This window comes from Emydura macquarii, unplaced genomic scaffold, assembly GCF_026122565.2.
Source record: "Emydura macquarii macquarii isolate MOO-44397 ecotype Brisbane River unplaced genomic scaffold, CSIRO-AGI_Emac_v2 contig_2246, whole genome shotgun sequence".
NCBI lineage: Eukaryota > Metazoa > Chordata > Testudines > Chelidae > Emydura > Emydura macquarii.
Window position 1 is genome coordinate 741,411 of NW_027132383.1, and position 25,852 is coordinate 767,262.

The 25,852-nt window shown below is 44.2% G+C and overlaps 1 protein-coding gene across 2 annotated transcripts in view; it reads right to left on the minus strand.

The window, feature by feature from the left end:
• ZC3H3 (zinc finger CCCH-type containing 3) overlaps window positions 1-25,852 on the minus strand; it is a 318,307-nt gene that overhangs the window by 189,472 nt on the left and 102,983 nt on the right. For both annotated transcript variants that reach the window (XM_067560071.1, XM_067560072.1), the window contains exon 4: window positions 7,198-7,354. In XM_067560071.1, the coding sequence (XP_067416172.1) occupies window positions 7,198-7,354 (157 nt within the window). The remainder of the gene's footprint in view (window positions 1-7,197; window positions 7,355-25,852) is intronic.

The window sequence follows — 25,852 nt, forward strand, 5'->3', positions numbered from 1 at the left end:
TATTCTCAGGGCTGAATCAGAGACACCTCTGGCAAGTCACCTAGCGTTAATCAGGCTAGGAACCAGCGTGAAAGCAGGACCTCACTGAAAGCGGCTGCAGCAGAGCAGCTGACAAACAAATTACCCCCAAAGAACTAGCTACTTCAAGGATCTGCTAATTAGGGTTTATGAGTGTAGAGTGTCACTGACATCACCACCAGCTCTTCATGCCATTTATCAAGACCATCTATGGCCAGAGAGGATCTGGACAGAGTTAAGATGTCCCTGCATGATTTACACAATGACCGAATGTGACACTGACGGGGAAAAATGAAATTTAAGAGAGAAACTACAGCCTTTCCAAAACTCACCCTTGCAAAATGGAAAGCGATTAGGGGGAGGAGTGAAAAGGAGAATCAATAAATCTTAATCTCATTCACAATGATCTGGAGCTCTTATTAAGTAAATTAATTTAAGTTAATTTAACTCGATCATGACTCCTGATCACAGTGATTTAGTGAGGGGGAAATTGCATTAGGAAAGGCCATGCTCACTAGATAGAAGAACGGAAGAAAATTAGATCCACTTAGCAATGTGAATTAATATGGAAATAGCAGGTGTAAATTTAACCTTATCAAGAGAGTGAAAATTATCTTCATAAATTGGTAGAAATGGCCCCCAAGTTGCTTATAAATCTATTTAAAACAAAAATATTACAAAAAATGCAGTAAAATTAATTTAAAATATACTCCCATCTATCGCCTCCAGAAAAGTCAGCGGCAGGGCAAAGTTTAATGCAATCTAGCAATAGGCGGAGAAAGCAACCAATCACCGAGGAATTAGCACTGGGTGCCCGTGGACCCCGTGGACGAGTAGCAGCAGCAGCACCCTCCTCCCCGCTCACAATCTCACGAGACACATTTGTCTTCTGGCTCCGGCCAACTGCTTTATGGGGTTTGCCTGCAATGGAGCGAACGCCACAGACCCCACCCCATGCTGCAAACGGCAGGGTGGTTTCCCCTGCAGAGGCACAGCGTCTTTGCAGAGTCAAGCTTTACAGAGTGCTAGGTGGGTCAGAGATGTGGCCCCACCTGAAGTCCATTAAACCCTCGTATAAATCAAAGGGATTACGGCAGAACTGAAGGGCCTTTCCCCGTCCCAGGCGGGCCCTGAATGAGCTGGATTTTGACAGCTGGAACTTCCCCATCCCGACGTGCTACAAGTGCAGCAGCTGCGTACGCCCAGTGCGGCATTTAAGACTTGACTTTACAGCACTGCGGCTCAATGCCAAGCGGACGTAAAGAAACGTTTACAGTTCTCTGCAACATGTCAAGAGGTAAAACGAAAAGGTTAATAAATCACTGCTGCTTAGCCACTTGACAAACAAGCTGCAAATTCATCTGAAGGACTGCACTGCGTGCATGTGCTAAATCTAACCACTGTCACCAACACAAAAAGCTGGCCAGAGACCCCATTGCCTCAAGCTGTGTTTAAATGTTATTTAATATGGTACAGTAGCATCTAATGCTCCAACGGGAGCAATTGACCTAAGAGCCATACAAACACATGGTCCCTGCCTCAAAGAGCTTACAATCTACTAAACCAGATAACACCCAATGAGTGGGGCAGCAAGAGTACATTGCACGCAGAGATCATCATCAGTCATCATCACATGCAACATCACCAGCAAACAAGGCAGCAACTGGCAGATTTTTCAGTGGTTCCAAACTAGACCTCCAAAATGAGCCATTTTCTAAAAGTGGGGCCAGATTATATCTGACTGAAAAGCTGTCATAGGACCATCGAAACTAGAAATGGACAAGATCCACCTATCTAATCCGTTTCCCAATCTTCCTCCAAACAGTGCAGGATGGCTCCCTGCTAGAGAGGTTTCCAGTGCTTCATCCACCACAGTTTTTAACTACCCGAACAGTGGGGCTTCCCCTCTCCTTCTCCCGAGAGAATAGCTCACAGTCCAGTAGATCACTTTTTGTTACACATCCAGAAGAACGTTATGAACAATGGAGTGTACGACAAATGTCAAACTACAGAAAAAGCGTTTGCCACATCTTTTCACCAGACGGTCCGTATGATTGATCACATGCAACGAAGGTATTAGCAAGAGATTTATCACTTTTTTAAAAAGAATTGTTTTAATTTGCTGATGGCATTTTATCGAGATCTGTAAGAAACAACCGTAAGATCTAAACCACACAATTTAATGAAATCAAAGGTTAATAAGTATAAGATGATTGTACAAGTAAAATCTCTCACCCAGTCAAAACAGCATGATCAGATTACTTCTCTATAAAATGACTGCACTCTTGAGGGAGACTGATGGTGTGACTCTGTGATCTCTGGTCTTAACCACTGCCTCTAGCCCTTTTTCTCCCCCATTTTAAACCACAAGTCCCCCCTCTCAGTCAATTAATTAGATGTTCAAACTGCATAGTAATGAGGAGAGTAAGAACCTGAAGAGAATCAAATTGTGGAGGGACTTGTTTCTCAACCGTCAGGACTGAAGCTAGCTTCCCATTCTAAGCCACATTTTGCCCCACCTCAATAACGTCATTGGTATTAAACTTACCCATTTCAAATTTTACAGGGCTCATCTTACCAAAGAGCAGAAGCTTTTAATTTTTTGAATCCCCTGCAAAGATTGGTACAAATACAAGTAACCTTCCTCTTTCTTTAGGGTTGCCTCTCCTAATCCCAAATTGGTCTCAGGAGTCAGATTCACACAGCAATCTTTTTGTGCAATGCCATGTCATGATGACACAACATGACGATGCTCAATACAACCGTGCTGGACCTCCACAAAACATCATCATATTCCACTGGCTCTGAAAGTGATTTCGGAACCTTGATCAGCCAACAAATAGCGCTGATAGGTTGCAAATCCCCCATCGATAAAATTGGGACAATTATGGAATCTAATGGGTACAACCCTATTTCCTTTGCTCAGTCTCTCTTTCCAGGCCCAGTTACAGAAACATTAAATACAGAGACACTGAAGCTGCAGTTTTGTCCAGACCCTTCACAGAACATTTATGGTCACAAAAAGTAGAAACAAAAATCAATCTTCACTCTGGCTTTCAGATAACTGGCAGTATTTGTAGTGAATGCAGTAACAGGGAGAATAGTCATTTTAACAAGACTGTCTGTATCACATAAAGAAAGAAGCAACTGTATCAACCAAGATAGGTTCCCCTTAATAGATTTAAACAAAAGAGCAAGATTCGATCAATACTGCTGGTTCAGGACGAAAAGAGACACTCTCCAGAAATGCCTACCTTGAGATAGGAGTGGGGTAACTGCCAGGCTGATGGGGATGTAATTGAATCGGTTGGGGGTAACTTTCCTGGCTTATCACCATTCACTCTAGGGTCATGTGGTCATTGCAAACAGAATCCCTGCAGATGCACAAAATGACCTGACAAGCTGCAATGTGAATAGCAGCGTTATAGTGGACAACCCAGTTAAGAAGTCCTTGCTAGTGGCGACAGCTGCAAAGAGTAGTTATCAGTTTAATCCCACAACAATGAAGCACCTGGACTTAATTTAGGCCTTGTCTACACTTGCACTTATGCCGACAAACCTTTTGTCACTCAGGGGTATGGAAAAAACCACACACCCCTGAGCGACATAAGTTTTATTGGCATAAGTGCTTGTGTGGACGAGGCCTGGGGCACGTCTACACTAAAAACTTAAGTCAACCTATGTTAAGTCGACTCTCAGCCAGCACAGTAATTACTGCAGCAGTTCACGTCCACACTGCCCTTCTTCTGTCAGTGGTGCACATCCTCACCAGAAGCACGTCCACCAACATAAGAGGGGCAGTGTGGGGGGAGCAGGGAGGAGTGAGCCAAGACCACGGAGGGCAGCCATGCTCCCAGCGAGGAGTGGGAAGCCAGGAGCCTCAGGGCTGATTTGACTGTGTGACTTACTACTGTGGAATGGCAGTCATGTGTATTTGTGGATGCTACGTGGAGGATAAAATGTGAACATATGATGATATCTTGATGGAAAAGGAACCCAAGAGGCAGGAAGAACCAGTATTTGGTCTGTTTCTGAAAGGTTAAAAACAAAGAGTTGGTACATCTGGCTCACAAAAGGAAAGCGAATTGGAGAAGGGTTCCTGGCTTAGTAGATCGCTCCTATGAAGTGTAACAGTGATTTCTAGACTAGTACATAGAATAGGGCATGTTCCCTGTGGGAGGGTGTGACCCAAGGACCTCTTGATGCCAACTGGCAGAGGACACTGGGGTACATGGGGTACAGGGATCTCATGGGGTCATCAAAAGGGGTCATTGTGAAGATCTCTATTGAAAACCTGTGTCACACTGGTTACCATAATCACTGAGAGATGTATGTACAGAGAATGTGTGAGGAGTTGTGTATAGATGCTGAAAATTATGTTTTCTAGGCCTTGTAGTTAAAGGCAGGTCACTCAAAGGTAGCGTGTGATGAGACGAACTTCTCCAGACAAGAGGTGGGAGACTCTTATCTCCCTAGTGAACCACCTTGGGTTGTTCATCTCACAACAGAAGTCTAATAGCATCCTAAACCAAATGCTAAAGAGGAGCTTGGGGAGACTTCAGAAGGAAATTAACAGGAAGAGTTGAACAGCGGGGGGATGGTCCCTATTTTCAAGTGAAGATCAAAGGTCTGGTCTTGTATATCTGGGGCGCAGAGAGATGTTCTGGCATCCTTCATTCTGTGAGGACGAGCTGCCAGCGGGCTTGATCTTATGAATGGGGGATCTCAGCTATCCTGGCTAAAAACATGGGGAAAGGACTTGGGAAAAGTTATCCTGCAGGGGACAGGAGAAGGTCTTGTGAGTTAAGATCAAACTCTAGAAAGTGTACTATGATTTTGTTTTATATGTGACCATTTGTCTCCAATATTCTTATTTTCTATCATTTGAATCTCTGTCCTTTGATAATAAATGTATTCTCGTTTTCACGGTGAATATATCTAAGCGCCGTGTGTTAATCTCAAGTGGTGATCTCAAGTTAAAACTAGCACTCTGGGTTGCACTGCTCTTTCAGGAGTAGCGAATCTGAGAGCTCCAGGCTCAGTGGAACAAGGGCTGAGCACTGCAGAGGCGCGCTTGGAGAACTCAGGGATTGGTGTGTGCCTCTCACTAACCTCTTCAGAGGGAGCGAGGCTTGCGGGGGCCAGGCAGGCAGTGCTTGTGTTGCCAGAGGCTGGCGGAGCCAGGGAGCTGATCCACAGCAGGTACAGACCAAATTCCCTCACACTAAGGGCAGACAGTAGCCATGTGCCTCACAACCCTGCTTACCTTTCGGAAGCATCACAAAGGGGAAGGTGCACATGGAGACCAGACACACAAAGGTATGGTATGTGGCTGCACAGATATAAAAAGCATTGGGTGTTCAGAGCAGGGGAAGTGGACAGAGTTAAGGCTCATTGTTGAACCGTAGCTCCGAAGGCTTACTTTGTACGTGCACTATCAGTGGAGGAGCGTTTGTCATCTGTCTGAGTACACATATGATTAGATGGTGGAGGGGATATCAAGCAATATATGCTGAGCTGTCTCAGATACAGGACTGGGGATGGTCTCCAGTCCCAGCCTACAGACTTCTTAAACTCCACACAACAGAATATCAGGATTTACAAACCCTTTGGCGTGTGAAAATTTGGATACAAACTGATCACAACTCCAGAATGAACCCACCACATATTCCATAAGTCAGTAGCACCAGGACACCAAGGACAACAGGGATAAAACAAACCGGGAGGTTCTAGGCTAAGCTGTTTTCGAGGTATTAGCTGGGCCCAAAAGAAAAAAGGTTTCAGAAACCTTTGAAAAAGTGCTCAGTTATTTCTAAACCTCCCTACTTCCCCATGCCTTGTCTGATTAAGCCCAAACTTTCCAAAAGCAATCCTCCATGCACAGAATGGCGTGCATGAAACTTCAGGCCAGCTAATTTAGTTTTAATGACATTAGAGGAGGGTCAAATTATGCTTTAAATGAAAACCTAGTCACAATCTTTGTCACTCTGTGATAACCAGCACACGCAACAGAGCACTGACAGTTCAGTAAACTGTCCAGAGAAAGCAGGTACATAAACCTTGGAATTATCAGCCTTGCACCTGCTCTTAACATCTATTACTCTAAATGCTCCTTTAGGTGAGAAGGTTGGAGGGGGAAAAGGCCTTCAGAATCCTGCAGTGATGTTCCTTGTATCTTCTTCAGTGGAAAAACAGGAAGGTACAGACAGGAACAGACCCAAGATGTATTCAGTCCAGTCACCTGTTTCGGACAGTGGCCAGCACCAGAGGCTTCAGAGCAAGGTGTGGAACACCCCTTGATAATCAACTATGGTGAAATTCAATCCCCTTATTAGGCAACACTCTGGTCTCTAACAGAGTTTAGTTTAAGCCCTGAAACAGGAGGTTTAATATCCCATTCACAATATTTTTAATCATTAATTAAGATAACTTTGGATATTCTTGATAGCCATATAAACGTCCAATCCTCTTCTGAATCTTATGAAATTCTTGACCTCAAAGATTTCCTGTGGCGATGGGTTCCACGGATCAATTACACATTGTGGAACAGGGGACAGCCCCGGTTCGGACTGCTCTCTTTCAAATGATCTAGAGGAGTCTGGCTTAAGTGTTTCCAGACACAATGCTGTTACTGTTCAAAGCGCACAGATTCAGTGTTTGCAGCAAGGGGAGGAAAGAGAAGAGTTATTTTCATTTTTTAAATCAATACACTGACTGTAACAATGGGTCTGCAGGCTTTGAGAACTGATGGTTCAGGGCACTCTCCAGTGTTACCTTCAAGAGATCCTCCACAGACCTAGAAGATGCAGACTTTATTCACTCAGTTTTACAGAAAACCACCACATGTGTTTCTCCGGCTCCCTTATAGGCTATTTAACTGCTACAATTGTGAAAACAATTGTTCAAGAAGGGAATAAATATGAAGCAGCTCACACAACTGTGGAAAGCTGTCACCAGTCTGAGGACAACATGATTACCATTAAGATTTTACACTTAAGTCAATATACTAAGCATAGAAGCTGCTACACAAACAATAACAACTTAAGTTATACCTGTGAATAACATGTAACAGTAATATAATAAACTAGTATAGTTAAGCAAGCCATATGGCTGTTCCTAGACTTCTTAAAGAAGATTTATCTGCCACAGCCATTCAAAGAGCATAGCCAGAAATGTTACCTGGATGTCACAAGTCTCCTTGTCTTCCAGCTGGGAACAGGAATGCTGAAGAATGACGAAGAACCTGAAGGCAAAACCACGTTTTTCTTCACTATCCTATAGCGAGTCTGTACCACTTTATTAGCCGCGGGGCTCCTTACAAGATGCAAGCTGGACCCTGGAAGAAAATAAGCAGAAGAACCACCTGAAAATCACATGCATCCTAAAGATGAGAACTTGAGAGCCACTTACATAAGAAGTGCATACTATGTACAGGAGAGTGACTTCTAGCTAAGCCTAAGAAGAGCTTATTAGCACTGGAATGGGTTACCTAAGTGGAGAGCCTTTGTCAAGCCACACCTTAAAAAACCTCTAAAGGATGAAGATTCCACCACCTCCTTAGGTAACCCATTCCAGTGCTTCACCACCCTCCTAGGGACAAAGGTTTTCCTAATATCCAACCTAGACCTTCCCCACTGCAACTTGAGACCATTGCTCCTTGTTCTTGTTCATCTGCCACCACTGGGAACCGCTTAGCTCCATCCTCCCTGGAACCCCCTTTTCAGGTCGTTAAAGGCTGCCATCAAATCCCCCCTCATTCTTCTCTTCTGCAGACTAAATAAGCCCAGTTCCCTCAGCCTCTCCTCATAAGTCTTGTGCTCCAGCCCCCTCATCATTGTTGTTGCCCTTTCCTGGACTCTCTCCAATTTGTCCACATCCTTCCTGTAGTGGGCCGCCCAGAACTGGACACAGTACTCCAAATGTGGCCTCACCAGTGCCGAATAGAGGGGAATAATCACTTCCCTCCATCTGCTGGCAATGCTCCTACTAATGCAGCCCAATATGCCATCAGCCTTCTTGGCAACAAGGGCACACTGCTGACTCATATCCAGCTTCTTATCCACTGTCAGCCCAAGGTCCTTTTACGCAAAACTGCTGCTTAGTCAGTCGGTCCCCAGCCTTTAGCTGTCTATGAGATTTTTCCGTCCTAACTGCAGGACTCTGTACCTGTCCTGTTTGACAGGAGAAGACATTTTCATCCTTGGTTATATCATTGCCCACTCCTGACTGAAGCAGGCAATTTCCCCACTGCATCGTAAGGAGCAGAAATACTCCAGCTTTCCTACTGTACAATAGTCCTTTGAGACACTTCCAACACATTTAGAAAAAACACCTTTATCCCTGACATCTACATTCTGAACAGATTTATGTATTTAATCATTTCCATTTTCATAATATTTTGCAAGATGATCTACAGGCCAGTTTTTTCTGCTGAATGCTTCATGCAATTAACAGTTATATGTTTGACTCTGTTTTTCCTCTCCTTGATAGCTAGCAATTTTTTTCACAGCTTTAAGGAATGCATCTAATTGCCTGACTTTTATAACATACAGCTATAACTGCCCAGATAATTAAAGCTGACACTACATGCTGAGACTAAGTCTTCTGGTTTTATAACTGATTTAAAGGGCTGGCTGGTTTTCTTGGAGATCTTCTAATTAAAATTATTGCAAGATGGAGAGGGGAGAATCAGACCCAGTTTTTTGTGTTTGCCCAATCTCTCACTCCTTGGGAGAGGTGGGATTAGTGCTGCCTACTAGCTAACTTTAGTGTGTGGTAGTAACAAGGGTGCTAGAAGCACAGAACTACCACTGCAAGTGCATCTAGACTAGAAAAATACACAGCTGTATTCCAGCAGAGGCACCTGTACTGAGTACCAGCACAGGCAGAGCAGGTTTTCAGAATGTGATGATGGTAATAGCTGCCATGCCCTCTTGCACCAGGGCTAGAACACAAGCACTCCTTTTTCTTGTTTATTTGGCAGCTTGGTCCTAGAGTTAATTCAAGTGCAGCAACTCAAAACCTCCGTTAGGCCCTGGAGGGCACAATAGGGTCTCCGCAATATGAATCTCCCATCCCAAATTCAGTCAGAGGTAAAAAAATCTTTGACACCTGGGGAAGGCAAGAGAAGGCTCGATGTTAAGATTTCCAGTGACATTTTGCACTAAGAAAAATGAAGATAGCAACTTGCCCCATAAATTATAAAGGAAAAAAGATGATCATTGACTGAAGAGAGCAATATTTAGGGACATCAAGATCTTGAACTTTGCCTGTTAAGCACTGTGCACACTCGTGGTGCTATACAAACAACATGATCATTCTCTACAGTTGTGACAGTCTGAAAAGGGCTCAGTATAAATAAATCGAGCCATACTGGTGTTTACACAATTATGACAAGAATTTTAATCTACCATTTTCCCTTCCAATACCTGCAGCTTTTATAGTTATCTTGTAGCTTTTACATTAAAAATATTCAAATGGTTAAATCAGACCAAACAAAACTTTTTAAATACTGCAAATGCAAGTAGGAAGTCCTTTGAGAAGACGGCATGGTTCAGCTTCTGATGCAAAGCAGCTCATTTTGGCACGGAGACTGGATTTTGGGTCCAAAGACTACGTTTTTTGGTATATGTTTATACAGTGCTGAGCACAAAGAGGCCTTGATTCCTTAAGGGGGCCTGACTTGCTATGACAATGTAAATAATTAATAATAAATGCACTGAAATAATTTTATGCACCGTTATGTTAATAAATAGGTTCAGCACAAGACACATTATAATGCCTTACAGGGTGGCAAGATTCTGCTGTAGGGAGACCTACAGAAATAATGCTGTCTGCAATTATCAGCAAGCATTAATAAAAGCAGCAGTGCCATACAGTACATTAAACGACAAAAAAGGTACATTAAGTTAATGTTAAGTATCTAATACCCACAAAAACCAGGACATTAAAGCCAGCAGCTTAAAGAGTTGCTGGTGCCTTTAGTTTAAAAAAAAAAAAAAAAGCTTTAAAAAATAACAAAAAAAGCAGTTCTACAAATCAAACCAAATATTCCCAATACTTCTCCTTCCTTCTCTCTTAATTAACAATTACTCACATAAAATGTTCTTTGTTTCCGAGATATTACAGCCCTTTATTCCCCAAATAGAAGTCTATGGTTTTGACAAACATTTCCAAATCAACCAGTTAAAAAACGATGACCAGTATGGAACAGGAAGTAACAGGCTGCAGGCAGTGGGAAATCTAAGGCCCTGTCTACACTAGGGACATTTTGTAAACATTTCCCATGGTTGCAGACCCCATTGTTAGCTATCTTGGAAGCCCTAGCATAGACAGGTACTATTGGTGTTTTCAGCACTCTCCCATCTCACCTTGATCACAGTGGGGCTAACTGACATGCTGTAGTTGAATCAGTGTCAGCAAAGTCCCGCGGTTACAAAATTTCCCTTGCGTACACAAGGCCTATGAAAAAAAGACCCTGTTGTGTTGCAAACATCCCTAGCACTAAAGACTGAGAAAGGGCAGTAAACGTAGAACAGAAGCAGAACAGTTTCTCATCTAAACAGAATGTTTACCCAAGTTTCCCCACACTGGACTTTTTAGAAACTGTAAGCTCCTCAGGGCAGTGACTGCATCATCTCGTGTGTCTGTACAGCACTTAGCACATTGTAACATAATTTATAATATCACTGTGCCATGTCTTCTTTCAGCAATGTTTGAAAGAGCAGGTTCAGGACTATTTAGAGAGGCTGGACATACACAAGTCCATGGGGCCAGATGCAATGCATCCGAGGGTGCTGAGGGAGTTGGCTGATGTGATTGTAGAGCCATTGGCCATTATCTTGGAAAACTCGTGGGGATTGCGGGAGGTCCTGGATGACTGGAAAAAGGCAAATATAGTGCCCAACTTCAAAAAAGGGAAGGAGGAGGATCCGGGGAACTACAGACCGGTGAGTCTCACTCTTCAATCCCCAGAAAAATCATGGATCAGATTGTTTTGTTCACGGAACATCCATTTAATTTCTTTCTTTTGATTTAAATAAGTAAGAAAGAAAGAAATGCCTACCCAAGACTCTGTATGCTCTAATGTACCATATACAAGGTAACATCTCAGCAACATTAACATGGTTCATTCAACAGGCGCTCAGCCAGCCAGCCACCACTCCTTTCCACCCCTTCATTATCTAAGAAGCATACCCTCAATATTCTCCAAAACCCTAGCTAGCAGATCTCTGTTGCAGCACACCCAATTTGCCCCCAGATCCGGACTATTTCAGACCAAGTGGGGGAGCAAACTCCAGAGTCTTCACAGAGAGCACTAGTGGTACCAAGCCTTTGCATGTTTTGCCATCCTCTAGAAGAAAGTCCAGAAGTGGAACTAAAAATAAATGACTCCACCTCTCCAAATGGCCTCAAACATCATTCACAATTCATATGACGACATGATTCTGGCAAAGCGGCTATAAAATTGCACAGGTTCACCCTGGAAAGCAGTGCTGCCTCTCCTCCAAAGGTCCTCTCTCCCTTTAGGAAGGGAATGTGACAGTTGTGTTGACCCACCCTCCACAGTTCATATCCCTAGATATAATAAGAATACATTTCAAATTTCAGTAAAGTCTTTTACGGATCTTAAAGGGCTTTACAAACGTGTAGGTATTTTATACAACAGTCATGCAGAAAAGCAGTGGCAGAGATGTGACAAAAGCCCAGGAGTCCTGGCTCCGTTTCCCCTTGCCAACCATTATACTACATCCCATTTCTAAATTTTCACACGTTTCCTCACATGTGCGGACCCCCAAAGGAATTTACCTTCGCATGCTATTCTCATACTGAATAATAGCTAAATATTAGTTGACTCTTTACCTCCTATTCTGACCTTATAACATTAGTTACGTTAGGAATTTGTCAAATACATTATTGAACTTTTTTTTTCTTTTTGCACCTTTACAAGCTCTGGGGGCTGCTAATTAATCAGACATCCAATCAAACTCCTGCCCGACATCCCTCACTGCCTTGCACTTACAAGTCATGTAAGAAACAGAGGTCCCAAATTGTGGCTTTCAGTTCCCCCTCCCCACCGTTCCCAAAACACAGACAGACTGGCGCCTGGTAAACTCTATTCCCCAGCAGTAATTGGATGCTGCATTCATACAGGAGCTGCTCTTCTGATACTGTCTGTGCGCGAGTCTCTGGCATTAACCATGTTCTGAAAGAGACTCTCCGAAGCAGCTCAGTTTTCTATTATTACTTGCTAGCTGAGGGGTTTTGTGTAGATAATCATGTTATTTAGATAGGATGTTGGTTTAATTCCCTTCATTACAGGCTCCCAGGGTTGTAATTTTTTTTCTCCGCATGATGTATTCCCTGTGGCACATTTCACTCAAATCAAACACTTTACGCTTTTATTACAAACAATACCCCAGCGTCTCCCGTTATCAGCCTAGCGCACACATGCCCACTCCTTGCAGAGATCCAGAGGTCAGTTCTAATGACTAATCGATCTCATTAGCTTTCCTAATTAAAAACTTTACTACCGCAATGGAAGACAAACTACAAAAAAAACTGCTTGCATCATATTTGAATGGGATATGAGCACCATTTATCAGCCAGGACTCACAGCTCATGCACACCAGAGTGCTCTGCGCATTGCTGAGATAGTGGTTTTACTCAGAGTCATGCCTCCCCCGTGAACAATTCACACCAGCCACACCCAAGGAGAAGAGGAAAGGGGGAAGGAAAAAACCTGGTGTGGAAACTTAGACACCTTATGGCTGACCGTCCCAATGGCACCTTATTGCCATAAAAGTCTTAAAGTGATACTTATGCATGCATCCTTCCCGAGGTTCCTCACGAGGCAATGGGGTCAAAGAAGCAAAGTGTGCTGCTCTTTCTACTCAGAATTTTAGGCAGATGTTTGAATGCTGTAACATCAAGGTGGCAAACCTCCACGGTTAAACTTGACAAGACTGTATTTTGCACTTACATAGCATATTCTAAGAATCTGTGCATTCATTCAGATGCACAACACTCAGGAGAGCTAGGGAAGAATGATCCCCAATTTATAGATGGGAAATCTGAGGGGGAGAGAGAATAAAAAAGCCACCTGGCCTGAAGTCACATAGGAAGTCTGGGGTAAAGCCAGGAACAGAAGAGAACTCAGATCTTTGTCTTAACCGTGAGATCATCTTCAAGGCCAGGGTTTATCCAACTTCCATAGTCTTCAATCATCATTTGTTTTCATTTGTTTGTTTGTTTTTATACATCGAAGTGACAAAATAGGAATATTTCCATAAAACCAGCATTTCTTAGAATGGATTTGTATGTCCACACACAGACGTACATGTGTTCATCTTGAGAGACTTACATCCCCTCCAAATCAGGTGAAAATGGAAAAAGAATGTGCGCCTCTTATTTATATAGCACCTTTTATCTCAAAGGCTCCAATCACTTAAATTTTACTTCTCCCCAGCTACCATAGAAATCAGAAGTGGGAAAGACATTAGCCAATCTAGTCTGTCTCCCAGCCAAAGCAGGATTCTTTTCTACATTTTTCAGCAATTTCTCCACCACAGTTTACAGTGCACCAAAAAAGGCGGCTTCCATGTCTTCCATTGGGAGAATATTCCATTGTCTGCTAGATCTCACTGTTAGGCTGAGGAGCCAGAAAAACTTCCTAAATTCTCTTCTGCATAATTTCTTATGCCTGCAATCACACCGGAGCGGTACTGACAGAAAGACAGCAGGTATGACTGGATGACATCTCACCACCCTTTGCTGTTTATTTCTGCAGGCCTTTGTTCAGTTTACTATGTTATTTCTCTAGAGATAGAATATCATTAGCACGTGCCCAGAGTAGCAATAACAAGCCTGGTACGTAAAGAAAGACAGTAAACTAGCAGCCACTCTTGGGATAGATTAGCTAATTATCTAAACTGGTAGGGTAAATCCTATGTTCCTAAAAGTGAGAGGGATAAAGTCTAGGAGCTGGGATTCCCAGAGATAACAGATTGCGATTCCTTTGAAAAGGAAGAATGCAAGGACCAAGAAGTGGTCAGTAGGGCTCCGTGAGGAAATGCTCCAACATCTGAGGGTTAAAGTGGATCTGTAGTGGAAGCAGAAAGGGTCTGTGGACCCCTTGTGGGGTCTGCACAGCCCATTAAGGCTTGCAGGGAGAAAGCTGCAGAAGCTGCCACCCAAGGTAGTCAGAAAGGGTAGTCAGCAGACTGAACTCAAAAGGGAGAGGAAAACAGGCAAAAACAGAAGTGAAAGTGTTTATTTTCCATTACTTGGACCGGCGTTGAGGGCAGGGGAACCCGCGAGGGCAATGAACGCCAGGGCTAGAAAATGAACTGCCAAGGTGGTATGGCTATAGCCGTCCAGGGCTTTAGGGGAATCGCTGAAAGAAAGATGAGTTAGCATTAGCTTAACAAGCTTCTACAAATCTATCAGGGCAGACATGCTCGAGAAATAGCAGGAGACAGATGAAACCAACAATAATTCTAATGTGGCTGAGCCACGGAGCTGCCTTTTTCAAAGGTAGCCTGTTAACAAGAAAAATAAAGGGGGGAGGGCAAGTATAAAATACCATAGATACTGATCCTGGCTCTGATCCTGCTTCCACTGAATTCCTTCGTGCAGGATCAGGGCCATAAAGCAAATAGGGTGTCGTAACAGGTTAAAATCATTGTATTGTGTGCCCTGAGTCCATGTTGAGAAAGAGACAAGTAATTGATTTATAGGCGAAGAAGTATCTGTTACACTTGTTTTGTAATGGAAAATTTTGTTATGTGATGAATAGAAAGATCCATTGAGGATTGTTAATTGTGCTTCAAGTTGTTTTGTAGCCATTTGTCCTTATAATTGTTCCTAGTTATTTTTGTAATAGATAAGGGGAAGTTGTTAATCTTGTGTAATAGACAAGGAGATAGAAGTTGTAAGCCACCTGGGGAGAGAAACTCAGGGGCAGCAAAAAACCCTGACCAAAAAGTGACCAGTTGAACTTGGAATAAGGGGAACTTGCGAGCACAGCAGTTCCTGGCCCAAATTTGGAAGTTTGCAGTCACTGCAACTTTTATTTGGCAAGTTACACCGGTCAAGGACAACCTTCTGGCCTGGGGACTCCCAAAGAAGGGACCGACAAAGTGACGTAAAAAATGTCCATAATTGGCTTGGCGGACGTATCAGCCGGAGTAGAGATAAAAGGGATTGTCAGGCAAGCCCAAATCGGAGAGCCACATATCAAGAAAGGGGTGCACCAGAATCGCACTGCGTAGAGGGTTTGATCAACCGTCACGCCTTTCTCCGGCCCGTCACCTCGACATTGCATTAGAATAGTCAGGTAACTGGGCTGATAACCCGTTGGGACTTGTCCCGCAGATGATAACCTGGGTGTGAATAAATAAGAGGTTCCACCTGGATGAAAATCAGCACTAAATAAGAAAGACCAGGTCATGAAACATTTGTTATCTTTGCTGCTACTGAGTTCATCTCTACGTGTGGTGAGTAGTGAATGTAAATGTAAAACTAGTAATAATTCTACTTGTATTCCAGGAGTGATTGTGGCTATAACTGTTGGAATAACTGCTTTTTGCACTTGCTTTGTAATTATTAGTTGTTTCTTAAGTATCATTTGTGTGTTAAATTGTCTTCTCTAATTCGTTTACAAATTCTTGTGGTGACATCTAGCAGGCACCCTTCGAGTCTTAAGACTCGCCACGAAGGCTAAAACCTTCGAAAGACTCAGGTGTTAGTCTCAATTGCGGGCACCCTTCGTTTTGTCCCAAAAGGGCAAATTGCCGCGGGAGTCCTTGTAACTCTCGAAAGACTTGAGTGTAAGTTTTGTGCCTGAAACTGCAATCATTGTAATTAATTGTTATTGTCTGTAATTATATAAAAGTGAATCAGTAAAGGAAACGTTTAATTCAAATAGCTGTAGTTGATAAATAAAAACTACTAAATGGTTAAGAATCTAAATAGTTTGCCAAGTTTTTCTAAGTAGTTTGCCAAGTTTTTTCAGTTACCGTTTCCAAGCCTCACACTCTGTCTGAAAAGGGATATATACGAACCGCCTTCGTGTCTTGGGGCGCCCTTCAAACCGCCCCTGTAATTTTGGAGGCCGTTTGCCCCTGGCGACCTTGTTGTCTCCAGAAAGACTTGGGTGAGTTCAAAACACGGCACTTAGGCACGTCATAGGGGAATAACTGACAATTTTTACGGAATGAATATGAAGAATGTATATTGTAGAGGTCACCTGGGGGGTAACCAGGATAATTAAGGTCCATTATATCTCCAGCACTATATGCTATAAGTCTCAAAATCTCTCCTTTTGGGTTAGAATATGGGATAAACTTCACTTGGAAGAGACCACCCTTTTGAAAGATTCCAGACGAAAGGGTGACAAAGACTGGAACTGTAGGGATATACAGGAACATCTGTTGATATGATACAATGCGAATGCTCCAGATGAGATGCAAAAATTCATGTTTGAATAAGGGCTGTATCTGCCCACGTTATGCCCATGGCTGGATTATTTGAGTGCGTCACTCAGCATGGTCCCCTGCCTGGGGCTAGCATGGATCTCTGTGCTTAGGCACTGAGCCCCTCCCATGCCCCCTGCAGTGAGCAGCATTGCAGTTTCTAGGGGGCTGGACACTGGCCCCTTTCCGCACACACTCAGACTCTCCCTTCAGCATTTGGGAACCTTTTAAACTCGGTTTAAAAATAGACATACATTTATGACGAAAGCAAACATTTTCTTAAGTGAGTTTCAATCCCATAATGCCCAGGGCCATAGGGTTTGCTGGAAGTCCTACCCTCGCTCTCCCACCCCCAAGAGATCTTACACAGAAGGCAGGAAAAGATTGGCACAGATGGGGACACGTGGAGGGCAGCCGGGCACCACCACTCTCCCAGCTGTGTCTCCTTATCCAGGTGCAGAGATTCCTGTTAGCATCAGACAAGGCAATTAGCATGGAACTGCCTGCAGACAGCAACCTCCACACGGCATTCCTGGGAAATGTAGGCAACTGCACAGGAAAAAGAAAAATTGCCCAAAACTATTCCATGTCATTTTGGGGTTGTTTGTTTTTTAATTGGGGAGAAACCATGGATCTAAGGTTTAAAAGAATTAAATTAGCACTGTCGAATGGGACAGGCGGGGTCATCTCTAAAAGAATTAAATTAGCTCTGTCAAATGGGACAGGTGGGGTCACCTCTGAAAGGACCTCAAGCTGGAATTCGCATCCACTTCCATGAAACACTACCGTGATATACCGATGTTGCATCATCCTAATGAAATCACAAACCCGTCAGGGTAAGGAGATGGAGTCAATTAAGACACCCAATAGTGGAGGCCTGACAGAAAACTGAAGTTTCTCTTTCAGATTCTCCCAGGTTATTAGCTCTGAATTTGGCACTCGTCCGACCAGTGCTGGAATACTGTGTCCAGTTCTTGGAGCCATGAGTCAAGAAAGATGTTACCATATAGCAGAAGGTTCAGAGAAGAGCCAGGAAAATGACTGAAGACTGGAAAACATGGCTTACGGTGGTAGGCTCAAAGAGCTCAGTCTGTTTAGGTTACCGAAGAGAAGGTTAAGGAATGACTTGACCACAATCTATTTATACCTATGAGGGAAGCAGGAATGTGATCATAGATGGCTCTTCAATGTAGCAGAGGAAGGTCTAATAAGATCCAATTGCATAAGAAGCTGTACAAATTCAGACGAGAAATAAGGGGCAACTTTCTAACAGTGACAGGAATTAACCGGTGGAACAATTTACCAAAGGGTTGTGGTGAACTCTCCCTCACTGGCAGTTTTTAAAGCAAGATTTGATGTTGGTTTTTTTGTTTTGTTTTTTAAAAAAAGATCTGCTTTAATTCAGCCACAGCTGTTGGACTTGATGTACCAGTTAATCCAGGGAAGTTCATGGCCTCACAAAGGTCCCTCCCGGCCTTAGAATTTATGAAAAAGCACAAACTCTCATACTCTATGGCCAGATCTACACACACAGCTGCACTGGTTTGACTAAGATCTTGTCTACACCAGACAAGTTTTGCTGGCATAGCTATACTGGTACAAGGAATATGGTAGCAAATCCCCCTTGCATAGATGCAGCTAATACCAGCATAAAAGTGCTTCTGCCAGCAGAGTTTACATCAACTCCCCAAGGGACAAATTATACCAGCACAAGCACTTTTATGCCTATATAATCTGCATCTACATTAGGGTTTATACCAGCATAGTAAAAAGGCAACGAACAAAAAAATCACAGCCATAACCAACATCGGTATGCTTGTATAAGTTTTAAGTGTGGAGCAAGTCTCAATGAGGGATATAGACCAATTGAATTAATTAGTGCAGCTTTGTGTGGGAATGTTCTTGGGAGGGCTTTGCTGGGGGATGCAATAATATCAGTATACAAGTGCTTACACAAATATAGCTTATGCCTTCCCCCAACACGCATAAGCACAGTCATACCAGTATAAATGCCTCCACACTAGGGCTTTTTCCAGCATAGCCACATTGGTAAAAATCGCCCCCTTCACCAACACAGCTGCGCAAGCCAGGCTTTGAACCAATTTCAGAATACCCACACTAGGAAGTTTCACGGGTTTAGTTAATTTAGTGCACAAGTTGTGTGTGGACAAGTCCTTGGTTTATTTCTTTAGCTGTAGGGACAAACTGTGCCCCACCTTCATTTCAATGAGCTATCCACTTCAAAATCCTAATCAGGGCTGCTGAAATGTTAACACTCTTATGCCCAGGTCCAAAATGAAACACTCAGGCTTGTCTATCTGGTGGGAGAAAGAGGTCTCTGGCGTGTGATTTCTACAACATGCTCATGTGTTGCGCAGAATGGGTCCATGCAGACCCTGCTGGTGCACTTCAGTGTAGTCTTGTTCCAAACAGCACTATGTTAAAGCACACTAGGGAACCTTTAGCAAGCACAGCAGGGTCTGCACAGACCAATTAAGACACTACACATTAGTGCGTTTTAGAAACCAAACCCCCATAGAATGCATTACCCCGCCATACAGACAAGCCCTCAAATCCATTGTCTTTGTACCCCAATGCTATTCCCAGGCCGAGTTCTCTGTTCACCTGGTACCCGAAATAGACCTTTCCTATCACGTTCCACCTAGTGAAGGCAATTGGGGTTTCTTTCCATGCTGGACATTTTTCCTCGTTATATGGTTATTTAAGATTTACATTATGGTAGCACTGAAAAGACTCATTGTGCTAGCCACTGTACAAATATATTTAAAGATACCATCTCTGTCCCAACAGCCCACAACATAAGACAATAAGTGATGAATAAAAAGGGGGGAGAGGAATACAATCAGATACAATTTTATTATATATATATTTCAAGTCCTTGCCCCCTCTGCCACCAATAATAATAAAGCACCAACTATTCCCAACTGCCCCTAAAGCAGTCAGCGGCTGGCTGATTTCTTAAGTGGCAGAGGTGGGACTTGGGCACACATTTCCCAGGCTACCCTGCCTTACGGCAATCACAAAGGTGGTGTTTAAGGTGGAGCTCAAAGTGGGCGCACATAGCTCCTTACTTTAGCTGCTGTAACATATCTCGTGTGGGATGGGGGAGAGGGGAAGAAGAGCTTTGGCAAGACTGAGTTTACCCCTAGGTATCAGCTGCGTCTCCCTTTCAAGGATGGGGAGTGGGCACCCATGTCCAGATTTTACCTAGGAACTGCCACTTGACTGTCTGATGTTCATAATCATCTAAGTAGAACCTGCTTGCCTTGCATTACGCATGGACCCATAGATCATATATATTCTCATTTGCAAGCACACCTGCAAAACAGGTCAAGAAGCTGTCCCCACACTGTACAGCTGGTAAATGCCATGTTAATGATCTGCAGAACTCTGCATTATCGAGGCAGAGGACTCAGCAGGATTTTCCACAATTTGGCAGCAAAAGGAGCTAATGAAAGTTCAGGCTGCATGCAAAAAGGCATCAAGCCACAGAACAAACCGATAACCCCTTTTTATAAGGTCCCAGTGAGGCTGTGGCTAGAATCCTACATTCGACTCTGAGCAATTCGATACCAGGAAGATAGACATAAACGGAAAGGAATTCAGAGAACAGCAACAAAAATAGAATATAAAGGGACAGAAAGTTTGCTATAAGAGAGGAAAGCAAATGAATAACCAGTAGGTACCGCTTGGCTAAGCAAGGATTAAAAGGAGATAAGGAAAATGTCTAACCACCACAAGGAGAGGAATTATTTATGGTGGCGCAAGGGGTTATAACTAGGAGTAATGGGATGAAACTGAGCAAAGGAAACTTTACAGCTGAATGTAAGGAGACAATTTATTAGCTGAGGAATAGTCTCATGGGGAAGTAATGGAAGCCTCATCACTTGGGGTCACAAGAGATTAGAAAGGACAAAGCAGCAGAGACCATACCATCGGGAACAATCCTGGGCTGGTCAGAGGAGTGTGAACTTAAGATATGTCTACACTGCAAGAAAAAACAACAACAAAACACACACACACACACACACACACACACACCCACACACACACACACACACACACACACAGCCTACGGCAGCAAGTCTCAGGGTCTGGGTTCTAAGGACTTGGCTCCCAGGGTTCACACTACAACACCATAATGCAAGCCCAAGTCTGTAGACCTGGGCTCAGACTCGCTGCCCCAGCGTTTATTTCTTGCAGTGTAGACGTATTCGTATTGACTCTACAGTCTTTGTCTCTTGCCTCTATACCTGAAATTACCTGAAGAATTCTATTGGCTCTGCAACCAGATGGCCTTGAAAGAAAACTATACACACAGGCAAGTACACTGAACATTGTTCAGTATGTGAGGTACAAAACACAGAATAGGGAAGGATCTTTCACAATTTTAACCAGTTTTCCTCCTTTCTGTTATCCAGCACCCATGGACATATGCATTAGGGGAAGCAATGAACTGTCCAACATGAGCATTACAGGGCAGAGAGAAATTCACTTATCATAGCTGCAAACTGGAGACTTGCTAAATATTGAAGAGCCTGTTACCAATCCAAAGACTACAAAGGACTCTCCCTCTGCATCTTTGAAACAGGCACTTAGCTCTGCGGGCTTAGACGCCTCCAGAATTTGCTTTCTAATCAAGAATTGCCTCAGATGGGTTCTCAAACAATTTCCCCAGATAGGCCGCAAATTGAATAAGAGACTGTTCTGCACAGTGAATAATACGATGGAAAATTGTTATTGATACTGATTTTTGCGTAATAGATGAGGGACTATGCAAAGAGGCACAAGTGTGATACTGATCCTTTGGATTGCATAATGTAAGATGATGTCAGATGGCTGATCTTTAAATGATCTGCAATTGCTGAGTTGTACGCCTGGAAAAATGGTGACAAAATATTTCACTAGGAGGTACAGCTTGCTTTATGAGAAGGTTGGAAATGCAGACCGAGATAGCTAATAGAGTAGAAGCTCCGAGTTATGAACTGACCAGTCAACCACACACCTCTTTTGGAACCAGAAGTACACAATCAGACAGCAGCAGAGACCCAGACGGGGGAGAGGGGAAGCAAATACAGTACAGTACAGTGTTTCATTTAAATTAAGATGGTTAAAAATGGCATTTTTCTTCTGCATAGTAAAGTTTCAAAGCTGTATTGAGTCAATGTTCAGTTGTAAACTTTTGAAACAGCCATAACGTTTTGTTCAGAGTTACGAACAACCTCCATTCCCGAGTGTTAGTAACTCTGAGGTTCTATGTATTCTGGCACTTTAAAAGCCAGAACTCTTATAGACAGTCGTTCAACTTTTTATTAGACTTCCAGACGTTAGAAATATTTGTTCCAGATGAAAATCTGCCTGATGAAAGCCTCAGGCCAGGAAGCACCTTTACTACCAGTTCTCTAAAAACTCTGAAGTACCAGCCACAACTTTTCCATTGCCAAACGAGTTTTTTGCTCATCTCACATCTGCATGGGCATGGATCAACAACTGCCAAGAGCTTCCCTTCAGAGGCTACCTTCAGCCTGGGGAAGTCTGGCATCTCACCAGCTACAGCTGAGACTGGTATCATCAGATGCCTGAGGGGATGATCCAGTGGTAAGGGTGCTAGGCTGGGACTCAAGAGAGCCAGATTCAGTTCCCAGCTCAAGCACAGACTTCTTGTCAACCTTAAGCAAGTCATTTAGTCTCTCTGTGCCTCAGTTCCCCCTGTAAATTAGGGGGACAATGGGACTTTCCTACCTCAAAGGAGTTATTAAGAGCAAGAGTGACAGCTGAGCTCTCGTGCTGTTCCCCATGCGGAAGAAGTAGTATGGGTTGGATGAATGGACTATAAAATGGATAGAGAACTGGCTAGAGCATAGGGCTCAACGTGTAGTGATCAGTGGCTCCATGTCTAGCTGGCAACCGGTCACAAGCGGAGTTCCCCAGGGGTCGGGCCTGGGGCCGGTTTTGTTCAACATCTTTATTAATGATCTGGAGGATGGGGTAGATTGTACCCTCAGCAAGTTTGCGGACGACACTAAGCTGGGAGGAGTGGTAGATACCCTGGAGGGTAGGGATAGGATACAGAGTGACCTAAACAAACTGGAGGATTGGGCCAAAAGAAATCTAATGAGGTTCAACAAGGACAAGTGCACAGTCCTCCACTTAGGAAGGAAGAATCCCATGCACAGCTATAGACTGGGGACCGACGAGCTGGGCAGCAGCTCTGCAGAAAAGGACCTGGGGGTAACAGTGGATAAAAAGCTGGATATGAGTCAGCAGTGTGCCCTGGTTGTCAAGAAGGCTAATAGCATATTGGGCTGCATTAGGAGGGGCATTGCCAGCAGGTCACGGGAAGTGATTATTCCCCTCTATTCGGCATTGGTGAGGCCGCATTTAGAATATTGTGTCCAGTTTTGGGCCCCCCACTACAAAAAGGATGTGGACAAGTTGGAGAGAGTGCAGCGGAGGGCAACCAAAATGATTAGGGGGCTGGAGCACAGGACTTATGAGGAGAGGCTGAGGGAACTGGGCTTGTTTAGTCTGCAAAAGAGAAGAGTGAGGGGGGATTTGATAGCGGCCTTTAACTACCTGAAAGGGGGTTCCAGGGAGGATGGGGCTAGGCTGTTCTCGCTGGTGGCAGATGACAGAACAAGGAGCAACGGTCTCAAGTTGCAGGGCGGGAGGTCTAGGTTGGACATTAGGAAAAAGTTTTTTACTAGGAGGGTGGTGAAGCACTGGAATGGGTTACCTAGGGAGGTGGTGGAATCTCCATCCTTAGAGGTTTTTAAGCTGAGGCTTGACAAAGCCCTGGTTGGAATGATATAGCCGAGGTTAGTCCTGCTTTGAGCAGGGGGTTGGACTAGATGACCTCCTGAGGTCCCTTCCAACTCTAATATTCTATGATTCTAAGGCAGAGCATAACAGGGAAAGGTCATAAGGCGTTTTAGAACAACTTGCGCTGCTGCTCTAAATGTCCGTCCTTCCCTTCCATCAGTGGCTTGTGCTGATCAAGCACAGCGTAACTGAAAACCCACACCAGGTAGAGACAGACAGCGCATACTCGGAGAAAAGATAATGATCTTCTGCAGCACAATGGAGTATTTACCAGTGATACTATGGGGTTACTGGCTTAACGAGATCTGGCTCACTCTATTAAAAATAACTTCCTCCTGAACCAACTGGTACTCGGTTCCCCAAAGATCTAAACTACTGACCTGTGCTGGCAACAACATGGCAAATTGCAGAAGTCAGGCTAAAATCCCCACTAGGTGAGGGATACAACCCAGCCACAGTCTATGATGTTAACCTGCATACCGTCTGCTGCAGGAGCATTGAGTTGCATGATCCAGCAGAACCTCACTCCAGAAGAACTCGCTTTTTATACAATTACTTTATTTTAAAACGTTAAAACTATTTCGAGAAATTGAGAGTCTAATCGAGTGGTTCCCAACCCAGGGCCCATGGGGTCATTCAAAGTGGCCTGCTGCTCCCCTCCCACTGGCTGCAGAAGGGAGTCATTGCCGAAGGACCCAGGCAGAGCATGTTGCCACAGAGCTGCAAAACCAGTGCAGGTTCTTTGCTGTAGCCAAGGGGACAGGAGATCAGCGCTTCCCTCCCCCCGGCTGTAGCAGGGTGCACGGCAAAGCGCTCCGCCTGGGTCCCTAGGCACTGGGGCCCCTGCTGGAGTCAGAGGGAGAGGAGCAATGATCTCCTATCCCCCTGGCTGCAGAAGAGAGCCACTGTCTAGGGACCCAGGTGGAGCGCAAGGGGCTACAGGACGCGTGCGGTTTCCCTGCTGCAGCCAGGGGGACAGGAGATGAGTGAGGAGGCAGTCTCCTCGCTGAACTCTATCCATCTGGCTGCAGTGCGGAGGTGGGGGCTGCTGGCGGAGGCTGGTGGCCTTTCAGGAATATAAAAATGATATCTGCGGCCCTCGAGCCAAAAAGGTTGGGAACCACTGGTCCAAGGACGTCTTTAAAAAAACAGCGTTTCTCTATTTTCTCATTTAGAACTCTCTTTCTGAAGCGTAAGCACTGTAGACTTTAGGACCTGCTGGTTAACAGGAGTACATGAAAAACATCATTCTGCTCTCAGCTAACAGCTACAACTGAAATTGATGAGAGCAGGTTACAACAATGCTCCTGGCTGTTAGCTGTTCCTTGCTCCTCTTTTCGCGACAATGGGCACTCCCATCATCAGCCATCTGTGACACTGGGGTAGTTCTGTTTTTAAGCCAGGGTTTGGGAACAATTTTGGCTCTCGCTGAAATTGGAGCTAAGAGATGAAAAGGGCCCTTTACAAACAGCACCTGGGGACTGCTGAGTAACTCACACAACCAGAGCATGGTCAGGCATGGGTATAAACTATTCAGGAAGGACAGGCAGGGGAGAAAAGGTGGAGGAGTTGCACTTACATAAAAGAGCAACATGATTGCTCAGAGCTCCAGTATTAAACTGGAGAAAAGCCTGTTCAGAGTCTCTGAGTTAAGTTTAGAGGCGAGAGCAACCAGGGGGATGTCATGCTGGGCATCTGTTACAGACCACCAGAGCAGGAGGACGAGGTACATGAGGCTTTCTTCAGACAACTAGTGAAAGATTCCAGATCACAGGACCTGGTTCTCATGGGGGACTTCAATCACCCTGACATCTGCTGGGAGAGCAGATACAGCAGAGCACAAACAATCCAGGAAGTTTTTGGAGACTGTTACGGACAACTCCTTGGTGAAAGTACTGGAGGAACTTACGAGGGGCTGTGCTCCTCTTGACTTGCTGATCACAAACCGGGAAGAACTGGTAGGGGAAGTAGAAGTGGGTGTAACCTAGGCAGCAGTGACCATGAGATGGTCGAGTTCAGGATCCTGACAAAAGGAAGAAAGGAGAACAGCAGGATACGGACCCTGGAGTTCAGAAAAGCAGACTTTGACTCCCTCAGGGAGCTGATGGGCAGGATCCCCTGGGAGGCTAATGTGAGGGGGAAAGGAGTCCAAGAGAGCTGGCTGTATTTTAAAGCAACCTTATTGAGAATGCAGAAACAAACCATCCCAATGTGCAGAAAGAACAGCAAATATTGCAGGCGACCATTTTGGCTTAACAAAAGTCTTTGGTGAGCTTAAACACAAAAAGAAAGCTTACAAGAAGTGGAAGCTTGGACAGATGACTAGGGAGGAGTATAAAAATACTGCTTGAACATGCAGGAAAAAAATCAGGAAGGCCAAAGCGCAATTGGAGTTGCAGCTAGCAAGGGACGTGAAGGGGAACAAGAAGAGTTTCTACAGGTATGTGAGCAACAAGAAAGTCAGGGAAAGTGTGGACCCCTTACAGAATGGGGAAGGCAACCTAGTGATAGATGAT